Genomic DNA, 24,364 nt, shown 5'->3' with positions numbered 1-24,364 from the left:
CTGACTTGGAGTGTATGTCTAACAGAAAACTCATCAGTGGGCTGGGGAAAGATTTTTGACTTTATTCAATACAGGGGAGTGTGAGTGAATGTGGACTTATTTCTTAAATTTTGCTGACTTGGAAACATCATGGTGCAGTGATACTGTGGCATACTATCAGCAGAGCTCAAGGGCTGAAGCTATGTTGAGGCTCATGTTGGATCTCTCCTGTACTGGTCCATCCACTCATGATATAGCTTGTACTGCTTCTGCTGTGGGCCAGTTGGATATCAGTGATATGCCTGGGAGCCTCATGCTTTCATGTTCTTCCTTCTCTCTACCGTCACAATCTGAACTGCTAAAGTCATTGATGTAGAAAAGCTTGGAACATTGTTACTAAAACAGGTGTAGTTTTTTTGTAATAGGAGGGTGTGCATGAATTTGTATGTATATGTTTACGTAAGCCTCTCTAACGTCATTAAAGCCCTAAGTAATACCTGTGAATCTGTCCAAGTTTGAGGTCACAGCTGCATATGAAGTGGTTTGGCCTCTCCCTGATTCAGTTCATGGCATTTTATAAAACAAATCTAGTTAGATTTGTTTCACATCTCTGCAGGTCTTGAACTGGGCAGAAGATTGTCACCTATAAGGCTGAGTAAATTCTGCATGGCAGAGTGACACCAACTCATCCTTGTTTGAAATATATCAAATGCATATCTCCTACATGACTTCAGGGGAATGGTGTGGTTGATAAATACGCAAGTGTCTTGGAAGTTTTTCTCTTTCAGAAAGCATCAGCATGTATGGAGCTCGTGAGAAAACTTAAATTTAAGCAATCTTTATTTTACGAAATGTAGCTGATTTTAGTTTCTTATCTACAGTTAAGATTGTTCATTTTGTTACTAGGTCTGCCCGGTTGGGTTTGAGAACAGATGTACCAAATTAACTTCTCTGTTAAATGAGGGGATAAACTAATACTTGTTCCTCTTCTGAGGCTAAATGACCAAAATCATAGTTCTTCATTCCTTTTGTGCCTGTTGTGTCTGGCTTAGAGGGTTTTACAAAGACCTGACACTCTGTATTTGCGCTGTGATAGAGTGCAGAAACAAATGATATCTCTGAGCACTCTGCAGGCGTAAGAAATGACCTCCATTTTTTCAGTATGCTGCTATTACTGTTCTGGTATATTAACAGCACAATGAGCAGAGTGTTTGAAGAGGTGGGTTGCGTTTATTAGTTTGAAGCACACAGGATCAGAGGGAAATAGGAAAAAACTGTGTAAAACAGATGAGTGTTGCAACAGTGAAGCTCTTCTGTTGTGTAAAGATGCCCAGAATATATCAGAAGATGCAGTATATTGCATTTATTTATCTACAGTAAGAGTTATGTAGATTGCAGGGAATATTACAGGAGTTGGCTTCAAGTGTTAAATTCTTCAGTAGCTATAAAGACTCCTACAAAAATGTGCTTGGTACTTCCATTGGTTAAGTGCAGTGCTAGAGCTTCCATACAGTGGAAAAACAAGAGGTTAGAATGGGATGTTTTCTCAGCATCATGTTTCATTGCTGGTTGCTTATAGGGCTTGCTGGCTTTTTATCAAGCAGTACTGACTATGGCTTGTTACAGTTATGTGAATGAAGCATTAAGCTCTGACTTTATGCTTACTGTGAGAAGTTTGCATGCCTGTAAGGCAGTGCTATTAGCCATTATTGCATGTGTTTGCAGCAAAAATGAAGAGAAGGGCTGAGGAAGGTATTTTTCCTGCCCCTCTCTCCCTCTGATTCCTTTTGCTTACATGCTTATGGACAACTAGAGAAAAGTCAGGGAGAAGAATGTAGTAAGATAATTGCTGAAAATACTACTTCCTCTACTAAAGCAGATGTTAGTGACTACATGCTTAATTTTTTTTACTTACATGATGTTATAGGAAGGGAGGAGGTGTTTTCTTTCCAAGTGCTGATCTAAATCCTTTATTTTTGCTTATGCAGTATCAGTTACAAAGAAACCATGGCTAAACAAATGCAAAAGTCTTTCTGAGTCTCTCTTTGAGGTACCTTGACTCAAAATAATGGCAATTGCAATCAGTTCATTTTTCCTTGGTGAATATTGTACTCTGTTGTCCCTGTGATTTTTGGTCTCTGGTTGAGTTTCAGAGCTAAATGAAAGAAATTGTGTGTGTGAGAAAGGGAAACTGCTGTAAGCCTTTTTTCACTGTGGAATAAAGCTTTCAGAACCTCATTCCATTAATGGTAACTAAATCTCTTGGTGGTAGGTGGTAGAAGCTGGCTCATAGTAGGTATAAAAGTGTTGAACAACAGTGTGACAGTATTAAAGAAGTTTTAAAAAATCATGCATTTCAAACAGTTGCTTTTATGATCTTAAGTTGAGTGGTATGAGTAGAAACATGCTATAACTGAGTAATGTAATGATATGACCTGCTGAGACTCTGGATGTGCCTGAACTGGCCTGATCTGGAGTGAAGAAGTACACAAACCAATATTTCAGGTATGGGGAATGGATAATTGCAGCTTTCTAGTCCTATTGCTCTTCTGTTACATCAGCAACTCTAAGCTGGTAATGCTAGGCTTTAATCTTCCATAAGATTTACAATACAGTTGGAGCTATGAGAATTTTTTAATTCTCGTAACTTGACAAATTTGTTACTTGTTGCATATAAGCAGACAAATAGGAACTGCAAAATGTGTAGAGTTACTGGAGTTTAAGGGATGAAAGGTGCCAGTGTTGTCGCAAATAACAATTTTGGATTTTGCGTAGCTGGGATTACAGATTGAAAGACCAAAAAATCAATGTGCTGGTTATACCGTGTATTTCTCCTACTCTCAAAACACTTATTCCTGAAGAAAGTATGTAAAGTATAAATGAATAAAAGGAAGGGGGGGAGGAATACTAGAATACTACTTGGTCAGTAGTTGGTTACCCTTGGTTAAATCCTACTGTGCAGTATGTATTGGGCAGTGTGATAGAGTTGTCCCAAAGAAGACTGTGGTAAAAAAACAGTCAGAGGAAGGGAGTAGTGTCAAAATATAAGAGCTAGAAAAGAGTGATCAGTTCGTGGTTAGGTGATTTAGTGACAGCCAACAAATGGTAATTGAATAAATTGAACCACACCAGGGCTACTTAAAGTGGAAAACTCAGATAAGCTGCATCAGATGGGTCATTAGTTATCAGATGTTTGCAGTAAAGCATGTTTATTCTTGTAAAAGAAAACTTAAATTCTAATTAACTGTGTGCTGACTAGCTGTAGGTTAGTTTGGTATAGGGTAATATAGTCTCCACACGGTATTTGCATGTGCACATATATTTATCTTACAATTTTTAGGAAATACATTTATTAGTGTTTAATACAGTGAACACTACCCACGTATTTCTCTTGTAAAGTATTAGCAAATGGAATTCATGACCAACTTATTGCTATTTTGTGTGCTTTTTTTAGTCTGTTTCTGATCTAACATCCATTTTGTTTTGGAGAACCATGTTTAGCTTTAGTAGAAACACTGTTCTCCCACTTGAAGTAAATGCAGAGCTGAGAACATTGTAATTGTCAATACGGAATCAGTTGCAGATTTTCTGCTTCTCTTACTCTATATTGATGGATTTAAGGGGAAGGTTTCTTGCTCTACAGTCAATGATAAAGCTTATGGCTCAGAGGAATTTCTTATTCAAATTCTTCAGCATACCTGTAAGATATTCTTGTAGCATTTGAGATAAGTGCTTTCCTAGTTGAAGTAGTATTAGATAACATATTTCACATAGTCACTGTTTTGACTGTAATGCCTGTAAGCATAGCTGTTGAACAGAGGAAACACAATTGAATAAGCCAGATCAAGTCCCAGTACTGCTGCTTCCTGATGAGTTAGTACAGGCATAGTGACAGACAGCCTGTGTTGTACCATTGCCATCCACGCATGCATTATAGGCCTGTTGTTAAGCATGCAGCTGTAGCAAGTGGTTTAACTGTAACATGTGAACTTCATTTTATTCTGAGAACTGAAATGGATTTTCCCTTGTGAGCCTGCAACATTTTTGCCAGATGGATGAGGATATTTGCAGCATCTTGCATCTTTGTTGGTCAGGGATTCAGTCCATCATTATGGATAGGATGTTATGTAAAGACCAAAGAGGCTTGAACTTGGTATCTTCTGCTGTTGCTCAGGACCCTGTGAGTGACAGCTGGGTTCTGCAAGTTGAAGATCAGCATCTCATCTTTGTATACAAAGCACAGCGAGAGCTGGACGCTTCATGTTTGTTGATGCAGCTCTTGTAACAGTTGCAAAAATAGGATTTGCGTCCTACCTGAGGTAAGAGCATGCATCTCAAAAGCAAGATGTACTTTTGGAACTCATAGATGGCTATTGGTTGTGCTTCTGGGTGGTGATGGGACAAGAATACAGACATGCTGCCATGACCCAGCAGGACAGTGTGTCCCTGAGAAAGCTGTTACAGGCTGTGTAGAGACTTAAAATCAACTGATAGAAATACTTAATTTGCTTAAGCTCTATAGATACTTGTCCTTTTAGAAATCTGTTCTAAATGTTAAGCATGACCTGCAGGCTTGTATGCAGAAACTAAATCAATAGCTTAACTGAAATTCCCATTGATCTTTGGCCTGTTTGAACATTTATATGCACTCTGGAAGATGATCACATTTTTTTTATTTGACAGTCAGATAAAAAAATAAGTTATGCCCTAATGCTTCAAGAGAAACCTTAAACGGTTGCTTTTTCATGGGTGTTTCATTGCATATTTTTATGAAAGAATTGTGCTTCCACATACGTAGAGCAAATTATAGCATTGTTTCCAAGGGAGGAATATCAGAAAAGATGGAGTTACGGTATATTGACAGATGAGTGCCCTGGATTTACTGGAGTGAGGGAGGATCTACTTAGTAGTTACAGTGCATGAAGTTGACCCTGTGTGTGCTGGTGTGTTGTGTAAGATAGTTGCAGTTGCACAGTCCATCCTATCAGGCTGACTTCTGTGCTGAAGGCTAGGGTGGGAACTTGGAGCTATTGCTTTTCTGAAATATTTTCTTAGGTGTCTCATGAGAAAAGGGGAAAGGAAGTACTGACTTGCAAGGAGCTTTTTATGTTCTTAGTAACTCTGTCAATATATGTGGTTTTTAAAGTAGCTGTGAGTTTGCTTCTATTCCCAACGCAGGAGGTAGCATATGCCCATCCTCTGTTTCCAGGGGAACAGAAGCTGCTCTGCATCTAATTCATTAATCTTTCTTCAGTATTGACTTTGTATGATAAACAGCTTCCGTGCATCTGCAGTGGGCTTGAACTGTGCCTGGCAGAAAGCAGCAGAACTTTCTTCAGTGTGTTCTGGCCACTGGGCTCCAGAGATGAAGCTGTATGCAAGACTTCTCTGCACTATTATGAATAGCTTGTGATGCACTGGCATTTTATTCTGCCTTTCCAGTGTTTTCTTTGGAGTGACTTCATGTTTTCTAAATTCAGTGAATCTCAAAAATAAAGATACAGAACAATGTGATTTGGTGGAAAGTATACCAAAAGCTTATCTTGTTTTCCTGGCTTTCATTTTAGTTTGCAACTATTCTAGACAATCTGCTCAGTATGAATTTAATTACCTTCCTGCACTGTCTTTTCCCACTCTTAACTTTGCCCTCATTTAGGGCACTCTGTTGTGCAGTGCTGTCTGGTGGCCTTGCTAGAGCACTGAATTTGCATCTAGTCAATGAATAAAGATGGCAATGATGTCTTTTACAGGGAGAACACATTTACATTTCCCTGTAAAAGACACCATAACATGGTGGCTGCATTATATAACATGGGAGGATTGTCATAGCACAGATTTGGTGAATGTTTTTGTCTGTTACGCTGGGTTTATGAACAACTTCCACTGAAGTTGTCAACAGGAATTAACTAGCTGTTAGTTAATCCTTCCTGGTAGCTGGCTGTTTTAATGCTGCTTCCTTTCCATGGTCTCCATGTTCCTAAACATTTGTCCTCTCAGACTATTCTCAACTTCTACTGGCAAAAAAAATACTCAAAATCCATCTAGTTAATTCCTGTTTTCCCACCAGTCTAGGGTGAACTTCACAAGACAAAAAAGTAAAGCTGTATTTGTATATGTATGACTCTCTACTAATATTTCGTGCTCTTATAATGTATGAAATAGTCTAAGCTTATATAGCTCTAGAAAATTGCTGGTTTTAGTGCTCTTGAGTATTCATAGACTTGAATAATCATAGAATATTCTGAGTTGGAAAGCACCCACACAGATAGAGTCCAATTCCTGGCTCCACACAGGATCACCCAAAAATAAAACCAAATTTCTGAGAGCATTGTCCAAGTGCTTGAGTGCCAGAAGGCTTTGAGCTGTGACCACTGCTCTGAGGAGCCCCTTCCAGTTCCTAACTATTTTCTGGTGAATAACCTTTTTGTAATGACTACCTGACCCTCCACTGTCTCCACAGAGAAGAGCTCAGTGCTATGCTTCCACTCACCTTGTGAGGAAGCTGTAGGCTGCCCTGAGGTCTCACTGAGTCTCTTCTCTAGGCTGCAGAAACAAAGAGACCTCAGCTGCTCCTCAGATGTCTTTCCCTCAAGACTGTATGCTCATATTTGATGAAGTGCAGTAGCTCCTTAAACTTCTATCTGGGGATCTAAGGGCAGATACTTCTCCTGACACTGGAGATGGAGAAGCAATTCCATAGCAGCAATTTCCAAAGTATTGGAATCTTAACTGATCTTAGTAACTATTGTGCATGGCATTAAATAATAGCAATTCAAGTAACTTCATTAAAATGAAATTGTACCAGTAAACAATTGGTGCACTCAGTTCACATCAGTTTAAAAAAAAAAAAAAAAAAGAAAAAACAAATGTGTTTTTCTTTCCTCTATGTTGCTTAATGGCACTAGTTACAATGGCATGCAAACAGATCAGTATCACTATGCATGTACAGCACTGCTGTTATCAGAGGCCTAATGAATTCAAACATTCATTGTCCTTTGCAAAGATACTTTTTATGTGCCAGCTTGTCTTTGGTAACTTTGTTTCAGAGATGTTTTTTACACTAGACATTAACTGGTGAGCAGTCATCGAAGATGTCTTAGAGAAGAAAGCTGAAGTTTTACAAGTTTTCTGTTTTTTCTATGAGGATTGCAGTTTTAGAATTTTGGGTCATGCTCTGAATGGCAGATGGCCAAGAGAGTGCCTAGTTTCAGTTCACATTATGATAGGAGGATGGTTGGACTAGATGAGCTTGTAGGTCCTTTCCAACCTTGTGACTCTATGAAGGTATCAAACAACAGGGTTAAGTTTTAAGTGGTTTGTAATGTAGCTGCTGACAAAATATAAGTGTATAGAATAGCTGAGCAGAAATCTGATAGGCATACCTCTAAGTGCTGGCTGTCCCTTCTCACTAACTGCTCCCCTCGTCTTCTCCCCCACAAAATAATACCATCATGAATGCCCCCCGCAAAAGAAAGATGTGAGCCTGTTGGAGCAGGTCCAGAAGGAAGGCTGCAAAGGTGCTCAGGATGCATGAGAAATTTTTTTAAGGTGATGGTGTTGAGGCACTGGAACAGGTTGCCTGGAGAATCTGCAGGTGCCCCTCCCTAAGAATGTTTGAAGCCAGGCAGGTTGGGGCCCTGGGTCTCCTACTTTATTCTATTGGCCTGCAACATCATGGGTGGATTTCGTAGGATGGCTGTAGAGGTTGAACCTTCCTGCTGATATTCCCTTACATGTTGTTGCTATGTGACAGATGGCAGCAGAGGGACAGTCTGACACAATGGTGTCTGACATGGAGTGTGTCATCAAATTCCTCCATGTGGAGAAGATTGCACCCAGTGATATTAAGCAATGCTTGCTGAATGTCTACGGAGACCTAATAGTGGATATGAACACACTGATGCATTGGGCAGTGCATTTCATTAATAATGCTGTTGTAACATCTGTGAAGCAGTGGGTCACATCTGCTGGTACAGATTTTTACAAGTGCAGCACAAGTCCTGTTCATCACTGGTGAAATGCCTAGCTGATGGCTGTGTTGAAAAGGAGTGTTGTGTAGCTGAGAATTTGCTGTAACAAATAGTGTTGTGCTCTTTGTATCTATTGTAGCTTTCATGGAAACAAATAGCAGGCTTTACTTTTAGAGCAGCCCACCTGGCCAGTCCTTAGGGTTCCTTTTAACCCCCATCATTCTGTGATTATTCCATAATTTGTCAGTGAAACTACTGTGGAAATTTTTTGTTCAGCTAAACGTGAGATGTTAGTGTAGCCAGTTTGTTATCCTTAGCATGAAGTGCGTATCTGGGGGCAGAGTTGGGCCCTGCTGTTCTACTCCCCACTCCCATCCTTAAGCATTCTTAACTGCAGCTGTATGAAAGGCAGTGTTATGAAAATTGAGATTATTGGTGTTCTGGAACCAGCTGAGTTTTAGGGACCAGTGAAGAAAAAGAAGCTTTTTACTAGCATACCCTACGTCCTTGCTTTTCTTATCAGACTCTGTCTTCACAGTGCCTGGTATGGGACAGGACTTCTCAGTTGGTTTTGCTAGGGATAAGAGCTACAATAACACCTCTGAAGTATGGATAACCTTGGTATTGTAGCTCTTATCTCTAGTAGCCTCTAAAGATTTTTCCTCAAGGAACAAACCTGAAAGAGGGTAAAGTTATTTTCAAAAACTGAATCTGAACCTCCAGCTTACTGGAAGCTCTGTAACCCATTGCACACTACTTGAACTGTTGTCATCTTAGGGATGGTAACCACTGCCTGAGGAAGAGAGGAATAACTTAGTAATAAACTGAGGTTTGTTTCTGGAGTGTGCTTTGGCATATATCAAGTTAGACCTTGAGGAATTACTCTGATTTAATCCATCATTAATTTACTTCCCAAGAAAGATTGCTAATGCAGTCTGAGTGGCTACTGGGCAAGGACATGTCAGTGTGCTTAAATTTAGTAATGTCATTCTACCAGTGATAGCAGCTGTCAGAACTGATATACTCTCGCTAAGAAAATGAATTTTTTGTCTTTTTTGGTTTTATTTGTTTAGTACTTTATAGTGTGTGAGGCAGATTAGACAGCTGTAAGCTGTTTCCCCATTACTGTCTGAGGAAGCATGTTGTCCCCTAGAAGGAGTGTTTGCAGTAGAAATGCTCTGCATAATTCCCTGAAATCTGTAGCAAGATGTTCAAGAACCTGATCTGAATATATGCACCTATGACCTAGAAGTACTTTCCAGAGACATGTCTACATTGCAGCTTTGCTTGCTTCTGAACTCTTCAATTTGATAAAAATGCTTTGAGGTCAAATGAGTTTCTTTCTTTGAGAGAGGCAGACATACCAACTAAATACTGAAATTTACCTCAGTTTATATCTTTTTACTAGTTAACTCGTGCAAGTTGAGATAACAGTTATAGTGAACGTTCTCCTGTGCAAGCCTCTTATAGCTTGCTGGGCTGCAATTGTTTGGTTAATTAGAATTCAGTTTGAAAAAAAAAAAAAATTGAAAAATTAAAAGGTGAAAGAAGAGTAGATGTGATATGAGAAGAAACTTTTCTAAGGAATAATTAAGGAAAGAAAGAGAAATCACCTGTGTATGCTCAGAGTATTGCTATTCCAGAGGAAAGATCACTTGACCAGAAGTGTACAGAAAGGACAGGTAAACTACATGCATGATCAGCTCAAGTCTTTTTCTTGTTCAGATGCAGTCAGGTTGGAAAAGGGAATGGCTTAGTAGAAGAGAGGAGCTTAAGTTTACAATGTCTGTTATGTTTGTCTTTTTCTTTACTCTTTCCATATCCCTTCCTATTTCACTTATTTGTGTCCCTTACAGGGTCTCATTCTACTGCAAGGCATTCAAGTGAATGAGCTGCCACCTAATCCTGATGAGCCTGGAAAACATCTATTTGAAATTGTCCCAGGTAGGACACCAAGTCCTTTTACTTTCTGCATAACCTCAACTATTCCCTTTAGTTATCATCAGTGATAAGAGAGCTGCGTGTCTTACTTGAATTCTAGGCATTCTGGTACACTAGCCAAATCATCTAGAGAAATTGAGAAATAGGGCTTGATAGTTATTTACTGTGATAGTCTCTCTTTTTGGATGGAACTGCTGCTGTGGTACTTCAGGAAAATTGTTGGAATGCCTTGCACCCCTATACTTCTCTGTTTTGAGGGGGGGTCCTGGCCAGCAGTGCTGTGTGGTCTCTCACATTAGTACATTAGTGTGGTTTTCCAGTTCTTGTAGGTTATGGTAGACACTGCCATGGAACACAGAGCTTATGGAAAAGAGACATGCAGTGTCTGGATGTAATTCTTTAATGTATTCTGCTAAGGTTTAAAAAAAGGAGTTTAATAATAGTTTTTTGAACTGAAAAATTGAGAGAATAGGCTGCCATGGAAAACTTGATTTTTAAGGTAGAAAATCCCATTACGTCGCCATAATTTTATACAAAACTTTTGAAAAAATTTTAGCTCTGTAAACACTTCCTGTGCACTGCCTTCCTATATACAAGATATATTTAAAGTTTGCTGTTGCAGCCCAGGAACAATTGTTATCACTTGGTTCAGTTATAAGGTTCAGTTATAACTGTCATGGTAAAGACTGTGGTTAAATCTGAAGGCAGTGTATTTTGGGAGTAGCTTCAGGTGGTAAGAGCTACAGAGAAGAAACACTGTGAACAGTGTTAGAGATGAGGAATGAGAAAGGCATGCCTCTCTATACTTGTCTACCAGTACCTGAAGATTGAGTTGCTGAAAACAATGAAGGAGATACAGGTCACTCAGTTACTCTTTCACTCACTGGCCATTTTTCATTTTCTCCTGCCTGCATTAGCTGTCCATACTTCTTAGAACTGCTTGTTTCCCCACAGTGTTGGTGCTTTTGTTAGACTTGGAGAGGGGAAAAAAAATATACAGCCTATGGTAGTTACGAAAGAAATGCACAATACAGGGTATGCTTGTCCATATATGTAAATACTACTGCTTTGGAGGCAGGTGTGCATTTATCTGTGTGCTAGGAGCTGTTTTCTTGCCACCTAACCAGGCTGGGCATAAAATGTCTGTGTTGTACACTCAGTGTGGTATCTATCTGCAAGAAGAACTAGACAGTACTGAAAAGCTGTCAATTCTACAAACAGGCAGAGTGTACAAGAATTCACTGTCAGAGCATTCTGTTTGACACAAAAGCTACTTTGAGAGAGGGTACTTTTTTTCTCTTCCTTGTTGCTGCATGTTATCTGGTAATGCTCCCTTTTCTTCATATTGTTCCACACCATCATAGGCTGGACTCTACAAGCAAATCAGCAGGGTGTTGTGCTCACCCTGTATTGTTTTCATGTGGGCATCTCCTTGAGAGTGGCATTAATTGCTTGAATGTGACAGTTCTTATGTACTATTTCTCAAAGATTGTGCACTATAGTATTCTTGTTGTACTGTAAACTGGGCTGTGAAAGCAGTTGGATTTTCCTGGTTGTGAATGTGTCTATGTGTTCTGGCACTAAAGGCAATTAACTGAGCCACTGGGTAAATGGGTGGTCTTCTCTTCTTGCCAGCCTTTTAGGTTTTACTTCTGTGGGCTGCAAAATAAATCTCATGAGCCGCAAATGGTGGTTGTTTCAATGGAGTTGGCAACAACAATGCTGTATGGCTACTTGAGAAAGACTCTCCAAAGAGATAGAAAAAAGCAACACTTGACAGTATAGTTTTGAGACCCAGGACACCTTTGCTCAGTGTTTTGTGTTCAGTTTTATCATTGCTCTTCTCTGGGCTCCTAGGAACAACTACTTACTTTTAATGAACCACTGTCCTGCCAGCAAAATTCAGATGTTTTCTCTACCGTGTGGAGCTGACTCTATTCATGTCTGTAGGGAGCTTGTTTGCAACACAGAGAGCAAGTATTGAAAAATGCTATAAATAGCCAGTCAGTGCAGGATGTGATTTGGCACAAATGTCACTAAAAAAATGAAGCTTGAAGAGTTTCCTATTCTCTTCACAGTGCACTTATTCTGGGCCGATTTTGGCATAAATGTGTTTTCTTTCTTGCCCGTCTTCTGAAATGATTGCTTGCCAGCCCACAGAACATCCATGTAGTGAACAGTTCTTAAATGGGTACCAGATAGAAAAGGGAGCACAAATCATCTTGCAGGACCCAAAACATTATTTTCCATCAGTTCCCATCTTTCCCTGTGTTGACACTATGATTGTATTGCTGCTTAATTGTGTTCCTGTTCTCCCAGTGTAAACTTGGCACTACATAATCTCTAAAAGGGTGATAAGATCTCTCAGTATTTTTAACTAAATTGAGGATCTTGTTAACAGAAGCACATTCTGTAAATACAGATGAGGTTTTACAGTACATGTGAAATGTAGAGCTTTAACAAAATTCAGAACACTCCTGTATTCTGAATGTTTCTATAGTGTCCTGATACCACCTTAACTGGCAAAGAGAGATATTGGGATCTATCATGCATTTCCTGACAAGGAAATGTCCCGAACTTTGGATTGTAGCACCAGCTACCTCTGAAAACCTACTTTGTGTTTGATAGCTAGGGTTTCAGGATTCTTATTACTAGAACAGTTGCTTGGAGCTTACCTCCTGTTTTTGTGTTGTCAGCTTGCCAGTGAGTGCTACTTCCTCAGAGTGCAGGGACTCGATTAACAGCATGTCCTGCACTGTAACAGAGCCTGTATTGATTTTCTGCTGAGTAACGGGAACTAATGATGGGCATTGTGTATTATTCATGTTTCATCAAGTTCATTTATAAGCTGTATAGTGCAGCTGGGAGAAGGGTTAACTGGGGACATAAGAGACAGTAGAATAATTCTACAGTGAAGCCAGTGTTGTATCAAGTGGCAGCACTTTCTAAACTGCCTCCTTTGGCAGAAATGCTCTCTATCCTCTTTTCTGGAGAAACTGCGTGCATTTCTGGACAGTTTTTAGCCTGTTCATGCTTTTTCTCCCACAGCTAATAAAGTGAAATGGCAGAGTAAAGCGTGAACATTCACCGATTGCTCTTATGTTCCAGGGTGCATTAGCATGTGGTGAGGGGGTGTTCCTAAAAAATTATTGGAGTGGTCTGAGACCAAGTGTGAATTTTAATTATTTGGGAATGATCTTCACATATAGCAGCTACTATCTGAGAATGTCTTAGGAGACTATTGATTGCTTAAATGCTGCTGGGTTTTTACTTTCTAGAAAGTTGATGTTTTTAATGCCATGTGGTAGATAGCTTGTCTCATTTTAATAATTTGCTCTTTCCAGCATTAAGAGAGGAGATGCAGAATGAGATCATTCTCTGATATGGGAAGGTTTTCAGAGTCAAGGGAGTGATGGAAGGTTCAGAAGGTAGCAAAAATTGTTGTCTTTAGGGCATGGATTATTAGCAACTGACTAAAGAACAGCTTTTCTTTGTAGAAAACTTGATGAGTTGAAGGGTCTTTTCCCCTTTAGAATGGATTCAGTCAGTCTTCTCATGAAGAATGAGAGGGGAAAGACAAACATTAAAATCTCTCCTTAATTAAGCTGCTACCTTGACTAACATTGTCACCTGTGCAGGAAACACAGGTTTCTCTTCCACCAGGTGCAGGCCTGGACTGTGAACCTGTAACCTGTGAGTACCTTCATCACTGGTCTTAGTGGGACAGCTAGTTTTGCTTCACTTTTAACTCTGAAATTTAGAATAATTTCAGTAACATCCTTTTTGGAAGAATGTTTGCCCTTTCTTTTCACAAACTGGCATGTTGTGGTTGAAAGCAGCTTTTCAGAAACTCTCTCCTGATCCTTAATAACAGCTTGCCACAGTGCTGTTTGAGGCTAACAGTGACAGCTCTTTGGTAGATCTTTAAGTGAAAAATAAGAGTGCAGTATTGTGGTAGTTATAATTTGATTTCACTGGAAACCACTGCTAAAGGGATTGATCTTGCTTGTGCCTTTCCTCTTGGCTTTTCCCCCAATATACTATGATTTCTCACTTCCACTGTTGTGACTGGAAAAAAAGTCTTTGAAACCAGTTGGAGTTGAGGTTGATCAAATAAAAACTGATAGAATATTCTTCTGTGGGTTCCTTTACACACTCCTCTAGAGTAACACTACCAGCCTTCTCATTAGTGATATGATTCAGTCTCTGGATCTTGTCTTGGGCTTTGTGTACGCTTAGCCAGAGCAAAGGTGCTTATGTTTGTTTTACATTTAGAAGGTTATTTTCAAAGCTTTGTACTCTGGCATGCTGTTCAATTAATTATAAAGTCTGAGCTCAATATTAGTAAATTGTCTTTTCAAAAGGGACCTGAATTCAGCAGTGACTCCTTTAAATATGGAATCTGTTATATTCTGCCAGTAGTCTGAGGCAAGTTGAAATGCCTCATCCAGGAACTTATTTGTAGGAGCTGTTTCACTGCATTTTTTTAAACTATTTAATAGGATATTAATAAAGGCAGAATTGGAAGATGGGAATACTAACTCTTACAGGAACTTTAATTGTTGACTACATGTTCTGTAGGGAGTGCAGTTGGGCTGTTGGCAGTTTTATGGAGTGATTGTAGTGGCAGCTCTTTTGTCTTGTCCCAGTAGGGTGAATGGTGCCTGTAAAACACTGCTCTGCAGTACACTTCTGTATCTCAGATGATCAACAGCAATTAAGTTATTTTTGTGACCTTTTTATCTCAGTTCCTGTTGAGATGATGTGTAATTAAAATACCTGGAGGAGTAATTAGAAATTCAGACACTTAAAATCATTCTATATTTTCTATCAATCAATGCATATTGCAGTTCTAACTATCAGCAGGAAGCTGAGTTTGCTCCTGGTAATTAATATTGTCTCTTGAAGCCTACAGTGACTACTGACTGCATATCTGGATATGTGATGTTGGTTTTAGAGGTTTCTAGTATTCAGCACTTAGCATAGCAAAAATAGTAGTTCTGGCTCCTACTGAAAAGAGTGAAGCGATATTATTTCAGCAGAGCACTGTGGAAATGCTTAGCAAGCTTATGGACGTGAGTAAATATCCATGACACTGCGCTGACCTGTAGGAGAAGACAGATCTGCAGCAGAGCTGCCATTGCTACTGGCTCATCTTTAGTTCTAGAAGTCTGGAGCGCAGCTGAAGGCAGAATATCTATGTCACTGAAAGTGGTAACTATCTTAGGGAATGTAAACTAGACTTCCCATTTATTAATGAGGGATAAAGCTAAAATATTCTCTGAACTGTCTTTATAAAGGAGTGCATCACACAGCGAAATTGCATGTTTTCTTTCCTGACAGTCTGGAAACTTGTTACTACCTTACAGTTTGGATTTAAGACCTTCAAGGTAATACCAGGTACATTTGTAATACCGGATACATCTGCTGGGCTTTTGTATGCTGCAGGGACTCCTCACGTGCAAGATGAGTACAGCCTAAGTCCCTTTGGATATATGTATGCTGTACTTTCACAACAAAAAATGCAAAATCCTGATACTTTGGCATGTGCTCTGCTTGCTCCATCAGCTCTTGAGCACTAGATGGTGCTGGTTCTTTCCACCTTGTTCTTGGAAACTTGGTATGGTTTTGGTATATCCTGAATCACTTGAACGTGAGTTCATTCTGTAAGAGGAAATTAGCCTCTCCTTGTTTTTTTGATGTCTCCTCAAAAGCAATTCAAGTGAGAATTTCTGGAAGTGCTGTTGTCTATCCCATGAAGCATTTCTGTGCTCTGTAGGCAGAATACAGCATTGCATACATTTCCAAATGTTTGCCCTGTCATGAGCAACTTAGCCTCCTTGGATCCATAAGATAGTACTGCAGATCTTAAGCTGCAGTCCCAGGAGCTGAAATCAAGTGTTTGAAAGCATTCAATTTCAAATTCTTTGCCTGCTTCATGTTAGGATGGATTTCCTTCTTATGGAAGAGCAAAGCATGTTCTGTATGAATATGTGCAATAATGGCTACATGGGGAAGCCACTTGAATCTAGGCTTCCACTCTTGAAGGTAAACCATCCTCACCTGGGGCTTACTGGCTATTTTGTTGTATCTATCTGTTTTTCCCCATCCTGAACCTGAGAAACTTATTTTTTTGGAACATTTATTTTTCTTTTTTCCAGTTTTAAGTAATAGGAATTTGCTTCCTCTGCTTGTGTGCTCAAGTAAGAGTTTGATCAAAAGTCTCACTGCATTGCTTCTTAGGGATTTGCCTGAAAGACGCTAATGGTCTTCTTCAGGGCTGCTCTCTTTCTCCTCAGCTAGAATGATTTTATGTGCCTGAAAACAAAATAGTTTTCATGGCGTGGCCAGACCCTGACAACTTAATTTAGGATCAGCAGAAGCATCAAGGGGCTGCCCGTGCTTCTGGGTTTGTTGTATAAATTGATTTGAGTTAAACAACTGTTATTTGGGGAAGTTAATGGAGGCCCTGGCTTCACTCATGAAGATATTAGACATTAACAATTAAAATCTTCTGCAGGCAGGGCATCTCTTCTTACTAATCTCCTGATCCATGCTGTCCCTGAATACTTGACTGTACCATGTCATTGAATAATCCTTCTTGAAAGACAACCTGAAAAAGAGACTGAAACCTTGCCATCTGAATTCGTATAATCCTTACTGATTTCAGTAATGTTATGTTAGGTCCAGTAGTATACATAAATCAATACTCTATTGCCTACTTAAGGTAGTGGCTCATTGTTATTTAAGGTCTTAATACAGCATCCAGACTTCCATATAGACGCATTACTAGGCTCCTCTTCCTCCTGAGGACTGTGATGCTTTCTGATAGTTATGAATTTCTTGGCTCACCTTGTGGTGTTAATTGAAAACATACTGAATGGTATCAAAAGGCACCTGCAGCCAGCAAATTGCTTTTATTTTTCCCCCTTACCATATGCAGTGCCCAAGGCTTATGTTTGCATTTGGCATGCAAAGATTCTGCTTCGTGCCTTTGTTTCATTAGATGTGTTTGATCTATTGCCTACATCTGTCAGTGCTATGGGTAGCTTAAAGTGATCCTGGAAGTGGACTGTGACAGCATATGAGTTTCTCTGTCCTGGAATCTGCATTTCCAGGAGAAACTCTACATCTGATCCCTAATCACCAGCACCTAGATATCTTGAATGCAAGCACTGGCTTTCAACAAAAATGCTGTTTTTTACAACTTCAATAGCAACTGTGTGGCCTTCTAGGAAAGGAGCATGACTTTTTAAGAAGCTTCATGAATAGCTTTTTCTGCTAGTGGAGATCATTAAGACACAATTTCTAACTGTTCTAGAGCAGCTTTCCTTAGCCCATTGTATTTCTGAAAGTCAGACATGTTTGTATAGCATTTTGTGTGGGCTGCCCTTTGGGGGCAGAAATGTGGCTCTGTAAGATGTTGTCACTGGAACCTACAAGGCATCGTTTAATCCCATCAGGTTGGCTTTTTAGTGCAAATTAGGTAAGATTTTGAGCTCTTCATCCTATGATCTTCCAGAGTAAGATCTGAGTATTTTGCCTTAAGGATGATGTATTATGCCCTGAGGAACATGTGGCTGGTATGAAGATAAATATATTTAGCATTTCGGTGTGGGAATATCTTTGTTTCATAAAATGTGATATCAGTCTGTCAATGCAAGCTATTATGTGGTGCCTTCTCTGTATTTCTTGCTAATCAGAAATGAAGTCTTCAGTGCTGTCTTGCCTCTTGTGTGCTCTGATGGTACTGCTAGATGTTCAGCTGTGTTCTGCACCAGAAGCAGCTGTATTCCCTTTTTGCAATAAGGACAAGTGAATTCTGTGTTTTATGCTATGTTTGGGATGCCTCAGATGAAGATACTCTAGCAGATTAACATGAAGTAAAGCAAAAAAAACTTCTAATGTAGTTCATAGAACACAACGAATTTTAGAGATGGTAAGGATGAGTGTTAAAGGTCAGCATCAGTACAAAGAAGGAAAATATTAACCCAAAGGGAAGTTTATTGCTTAGATCTCCAACCCACAAATGTTTTGCTAGTTGAATAGTCTTACTGAGGTGAGTTGAACCCTAAGTCATGTGGTATTGCATCCTTTATTTGAAGTTCATCTGACTTTCCTTTTGCTATTTAATAGGTTAATTCTTTAGCTGCCCTGAAACAGTCAGATAACTTTACTGATAAAGTGTATTTCAGATTAATTTGTGGGCTTTTGTTGGTCATCCGAGCTAGAGAGTCAGGTTTGCTTGCTCTTTTCCATAGGTTGTCCTTGGGACTGCTTTCTTTTTGATTTTCTACACTTGAACTTTTTAAGGGTCACAATCTCTGCTGAGTGGTTCCTGTTTCTTTCTTTCAACTCAGATAGTAGAAGTAAATAGTTGAACTTTGAGGGGGTAGATGATTCTTGAGGGTTTAAATTTTTTTTCCATGATCTATGGATCCTGAAGTTGGCAGCAGATGCACATGTCTGCTGTGGAGTTCATGCTGCTTTTGTGTTTGATGGAATAGCAGGAATAAAAGACGGTCTCTTAAGTTTGTAAATGTAAAATGTTGTGGATGGGGAACTTAATTTCTGCTCCACTCATACTGTTGTTATCACAGAATAAATGTAACATATGCAGCATTTAATGACTTGTAGCTTTACGCTTATTTCCTACTTGATTTGGGCTGCCACGGATCTGAGTTTGTGTGGTTTACAGCAGGTGCAAGCTATGCAGAATGTACATATTCTACTCCATATCCTCTTTCCTCTCCTCTGAAAAGTGCTTCAGTCACATAATGTTCATGAATATGGCAAGAAGCAGGGCTGGTTGTCTCTAAACCAAGTCTGGACATCACCTAAGTGAAAGAAACCAAAATGTTTGTTCCCCAGAGTGCTCCAGAAGGGTATTCTGACATCTACAGAACATTCCTTATCTAAAGAATAGCGATGAAACCATAACCTGAGAACACACAGTATAATAACAAACCTGTTAGGCAGCACTTCTGCGACTGAGGTAGCTGTTAGTGCTGGTGGCTGAACTGCTCAGTAAAATATTCTGACTTGAAAATACCATCTGCAAATAGTTCTGGTGAGGAAAAAAAAAAAACACACTTCCTTTTCACACAGCCTGTGCGATAGCACAATGGGGAGGGAACAGCGAGGCTGATAACATGCTACTCCAGTGTCCGAATAGAAATCTAATTGATAAGCTGCTATTTGATATATTTATGAAGCTGTTTATGAATGTTGCCCTAATGTCAATTGGAAATGGCAGCTGGCCTGATGTCAAACAGCTGTGATGATTCACATGCAACCCACTCTGTTTTTGTCTGAAATGCTACAGGGATAACCAGTATGCTATCAGTGTGATCCAGCTTGTGCAGGGCTATCTGAACCTCCCAGAGAGGAGGAGGAAGTAGGGCAAAGATGTATTGCCTAGGGTGAAACACTTAAGATTTGTGCTTTGTAAGAAAGTAGCTATTCCAAAAAGTAACAGTAATTTAATTTTACATGTAAAAGCTTTCTTAGCCTTCCTGTGCTACCCTAGATATTCCCAAAGTAGTGGAACGAAAAGTGCTTGGTGTTGGAGTGCTTATATACTGCTTTTTAAATAATTCTCTCAGATTCTTATCCTATGCATGTGTCTGTACTTAGCCTTACCCACTTGGGTAGGGTCCTATTAACATGATTGCCCACAAAATACTTTCCACATTGATCTTATTATCACAATTCACTTGTGTTATGCAGGAAGTCAGAGTAGGTCATGACAAAGGTCTCTCTTGTGCATAGTGTTTATTCATAAACTTAAAAGGTGCAAGTTACTGCAGGGAAACAAACTCACCTGATACCTGAACTGCTAGAAATGCAGGCTCTGTACTTTCTGAAGGACTAATGCAACATGAAGAATGGAAAATGTGAAACAAGCAGAACAATTTAGTTTCCCTGGGGCAGCCAAGAGAAGTGCTGACATTAATCAGCTTAGAAATGAAATGCATGCAATTTTAGTACTTGAAGGTGTCCTTGGGAAGTGGAGACAGAAAACTAAGGAACTGTGTGTTTTCAAATCAGTAAATTTTAGGATACCTATTTCTGTCAATTCTCCCTGTTTAAAGAAATTTTGTCAGAAAGAGATGGATGTGAAATCTTTGACATGTCTAGAATGTGGGTGGTTTTGTTTGCTTGTTTTTTTTTTTTGTTTTTTTGTTTTTTTTTGTGATGAAGACTTTCTAGCGGATAAATCCTGTAGATCCTTGAGTATTGGCTTTCCATGCATTGCAGACACAGGTAACAGTTCCTCCTTCCTGATTGCTACAAAGAAATTAATTCTACTGTAATAGAGTAACTCAAACAGATCCTGTTGTTTGGGTTAAACATCTTTGGCTTGAAGGGGAGGCACTGTAACTAGGTCTCAAGCAAAAGTGTTACTAACAAGTGTGACTATTTCATTTGTCCTATTTTTTGTTCCAGCAATAATTTTAACTCCTTTTGCTAGTCACCTGTGTGTAGGTTCCTGATAAGTCATGCAAGAGCTTGTCATTGCTTTTCTAAGGAGTGTGTGGATGTCTGTTATTGCGTAAAGAACATAATCCCATTTTACATAGCATTGAAGTAGCAAAGCTAATCCATGCTAGTAAAGAAGCCTTAAACTCCTTACTAGAAATTACTTTGGTTTTATTACTTTAGCAGTATGTTTCTAAACAAGTGTAAAATCCCTCACCTTGAAGAAACACAGTTTTTGTGACCACAAGGACCATCCTTTTTCATCTTATTTTCAAGATTTTTTTTTTTTAAACATCAACATGAGTGCTGAGAACTTTTACTGAAGTGTAGTTAATTTGTGTTGAATTTTAATGGCTTTTTTTCTCATAAACCTCTCAGTCTCTATAGTACCTATCACAGCGGATTCTTTCAAGATGCTGTATTGTGAAACAAAAGCAGTGAGGCAGCTGGGGTCAGGAGCATGTTCTGTTTAGTGTAGCATGTTCTGATAAGTGTAATCTTCCTAATTTTCTACAAGCACTCTAATTGAAATGAATGTGATTTCTTTAATTAGAAAGACAAAGTTCAGGTTACTTAAAATTATAGAGTTCTTCCTTTTACGATCTGTTTACTTTCTCATAGTTTGTGTTTTCCATCTCTGTTCTGGCAGGTGCACAGCCCAGTGCTCACACATTCTTTTAAAGTCTGACTTTGAATCTCAGCCAGTGGAGATAGATACATTTGTAGCTGCAGGATTAGACAGTGTTCTACTTCCATAAACCACTGCTCTTCTAACTGAAGTCCACTTATGATGATGATAGATCCTTGTCCCCACCTGGTACTGAAGAGATGCTGTATATCATGCTGAACTCGTGAAATACTGTTGTTAGTTCTGGGATTTGCTTTTAATCATGAGATGTCTGACACTCATGAAAACTTTTGAGAAGGGTGAGATAATGAAGAAAAGAGCTATGAAATCAAAAGAATACCATGTTAAAAGGGGGAGTGTCTGTGAGGCCTTGAGGAAGAGTTGTGCATTATGTAAAAGATAATATAGAAGCTGTGCTGCTTCCTTTAATTTGGTGTTGTGGATTTAATATTCATTTCTAGCTACATTGGTGTGAGAATGCTCATACTGCAGGAGGAGGCATCTCTTTTATTAGGAGAGGCTGATAGAGTTGGGACTGCCTGGAGGCAGGCTTGATAGGGGGGAACTTATCAATCTCTATAAATACCTGAAGAGAGAGTGCCAACAGGATGGAGCCAGGCTCTTAGTGGTGCCTAGTGCTAGGACGGGGCAGTAGGTATGAACTCGAACACAAGAGGTTCCATCTGAAGATCAGGAAGCACTTCTTTACTGTACAAGTGATGGAGCACTGAAACAGGTTGTCTGAAGAGATTGTGGAATCTCCTCCTTGGGGGTCTTCTGAAGCTACTTGTGTGGTGCTGTGCACCCTGCTCTGAGTGTCACTGCTTCATAGTGGTTGGATCACATGTACCCAGAGGTCCCTGCCAACTTCACCTAAGGTGTGATTCTGTGATTTGCACTAAAACTGTGTGCTTTACTGTTCTTCCCCTGTGATCTATAAGTAGTGGGGAGTTGGGCAGGCGCAGCTATGAATGCATGGCCACTGGTAAGAAAGAATTTGTGATGCAGAGTAGGATTTGTCGATGTTGGCCAGTGTGCCTACATGCACTGGCAGAAATAAAAAGCACAGCAGCAAGAGCTGCCCTAGCATACTCTTTCAGTGTGCACTTAATCAGTGCACGCTGTCTCTTCACCAACATAAATAAAACAGTAAGGACATCAGCTTTTCTGGGAACAGGTGCAAAGGATTCATTATAAAGGAGACTTTGTCCATGGGCGGAGCTTACTGGAGATTTTTTTTGTGCTTCCTCAGTGCCTTAATGCCAGAAACCTAAAATCTTGCTAATATCTCTGAGGCAGACACCCAAAAGAGAGGACTTGTTAGGGTTAGAGGTACAGGATTCACTCTAACACAGTATGACTGAAAGTATATATGAACTTGTAACAAAGCTTTCTTCATTTGTTCTGGTTGCACCTAAAATTTGTTTTGAATTTACTTAAGAAGCTGTGAGCTTCTCATGTACACCAGATGGTCTATTAGAATTTGTAGACTTTATTTTATCTTTTTCATAAGGTTCCTTTTTATTTCAACAAGTGTTTTAGGTCGGAGAGTGGAAGGAATAAATAAGGTGGACACCTGGAAAAATACCTTTTGAAACATAGGTGACAGTATGGAAAAAAAAAATGTGGAAAATGCCAGTGCAAATTATTCATATATAGCTGTCTGTTATGGCTTCAGATGCCAAAATTCTTCTTGAAGCACAGTGATTGGAGAGAAGAGGAAGGAAATAGACATCAAATCAGGATAACTTTTTCATAAGTTCAGGATCTTGCAACTTTCTGGACTATAAGCTTTCTAATAGGGCCAGGTTATAAGCTCTGAAATGCTATTGCTGACTCACCACCTAGGTGACTTTTGTCCTTTAAGAATGTACCACTTTCTTTAAGCCTACGGTGTCTCACTGTAACTGTGTCCTGTTGTTTTCTTTAGCCGTGCTAGGTTTATGTGTTGTATGACCTCTGAAAAGGCAGTTACAAAATTTGCGTGCAATACCCACTTCATACCATCTAGTGATGATCTACAGTGCCAGTTCATGTTCTTTTGTGGAGGAGCAAACTAGAAATAATTTTAACCCACAAAGATCTGATACTTCTGTCAGCAAGTTATATTTCAGACTCTTACCAACCTGGAGAACTGGGATTTGCAAAAACATTTTCTTATATTTAAAGGATTGAGCTTCTGGAGGCAGAAGGATATGGGATCTGGAAGATGGTTTAGAATTCTCTGATCACAGAGGAAAGAAGTCATGGGGGAGTAGCATTATCACTTTATAACTGAATACCCGATCTCTGGTCTTAGGTACTTAAAAGAGATGAAGAAGGTCTTCAAGGGAGTTCTAATATTAGGAGATATATAAACCAAGCATAATGCATAATGTACTCTTATGCCTGTGTTGTTATATTGCCAAAATACTCTTAACTTCCTGAGATCTAGTGGATTCTGTACTAGCTTAGGATGGATCCATTTAAAAATGCTTAGGTGGAGCTCTAAGCTGGAACGACTTTTAAATTAATGTTTTTGAAAGCATCTTAAAATGGCAAATTTAATTGTTTGCAGACAACTGAGAGTAGTGCTCTGCTACAATGTTAGCACCATACAGCTCTATTTTGACACACAAAGTTCAAATTGAAAAGGAGAGAGTCCAGTTCTGGGTTTCTTGAAACAGTCTTGATATTTCTGAAGTAAAATTGGGAATTTGCACTTGTCTGATGAAGAGGCATAGATCGGGAGTTGGAAGGGCAGAGTTTTGCTAGATTTTGGCAAAACTGTTCTCTGCATTGAGGCTCCTTGGTTGAGTTTGGACTTTACTGGAGCAATTGTTGCTTTCTACTGCCCCAGTAGGAGCTCACTGTTTGTCAGGCAAAACCTGTCTGTAGATTGGTTTATGATCTCTGCAAAGACATTGACATGGTCCAGTAAGCTGCACTGTTGCTTTCCTCAAATACTCTCAAATAGACTGTGCTCTAATCAGATAACAGTATTAGTAAACTTTATTCTCCTTTACCCTAAGCAGATCCAGCCAGAGCTCTCTTGCAAAGTGATATGCAGTAGCATGGGTTGCCTATCTGGTACTCAGGGTAGATTTTCTGCTTTTGATTTTCAATTTGTACTACTTTGATTTATGTCATTACAAAACATCTCACTTGTGGTTTCCTTTTAAATTTATTTTAATGAAGAAAACTTTTTCAATCTTGCTGCAGGTCAGTCCTGTACAGTTCTTCTCTTCTTTCTGCAGCCTGTGGATTCAGTAATGGAGTGTCACAGCGTTTTCCTAGTTACCTGGCAAGACACCTGTACTGTGATTTACCACATGTCTTGGTAATCAAATAGAGAATAATGTGGGTTGAATCTGATTTTTCTCTC

At 39.4% G+C, this 24,364-nt stretch overlaps 1 protein-coding gene across 6 annotated transcripts in view; it reads left to right on the top strand.

Annotated features, from left to right (window-relative positions):
- Positions 1-24,364, top strand: part of ARHGAP22 (Rho GTPase activating protein 22) — a 148,968-nt gene that overhangs the window by 30,532 nt on the left and 94,072 nt on the right. For 5 of the 6 annotated variants that reach the window (XM_090145172.1, XM_031607680.2, XM_090145170.1 and 2 more), the window contains one exon: positions 9,806-9,893. The exons of the other annotated variant lie outside the window; for it this stretch is intronic. In XM_090145172.1, the coding sequence (XP_090001298.1) occupies positions 9,806-9,893 (88 nt within the window). The remainder of the gene's footprint in view (positions 1-9,805; positions 9,894-24,364) is intronic. 6 annotated transcript variants of the gene reach the window in all.

This window comes from Phasianus colchicus, chromosome 8 (genome assembly GCF_987193195.1).
Source record: "Phasianus colchicus chromosome 8, bPhaCol1.hap1.1, whole genome shotgun sequence".
NCBI classification, from domain to species: Eukaryota; Metazoa; Chordata; class Aves; order Galliformes; family Phasianidae; genus Phasianus; species Phasianus colchicus.
The sequence above is the reverse complement of the archived record's forward strand: the minus strand, read 5'-3'. Positions and strand labels throughout refer to the sequence as shown.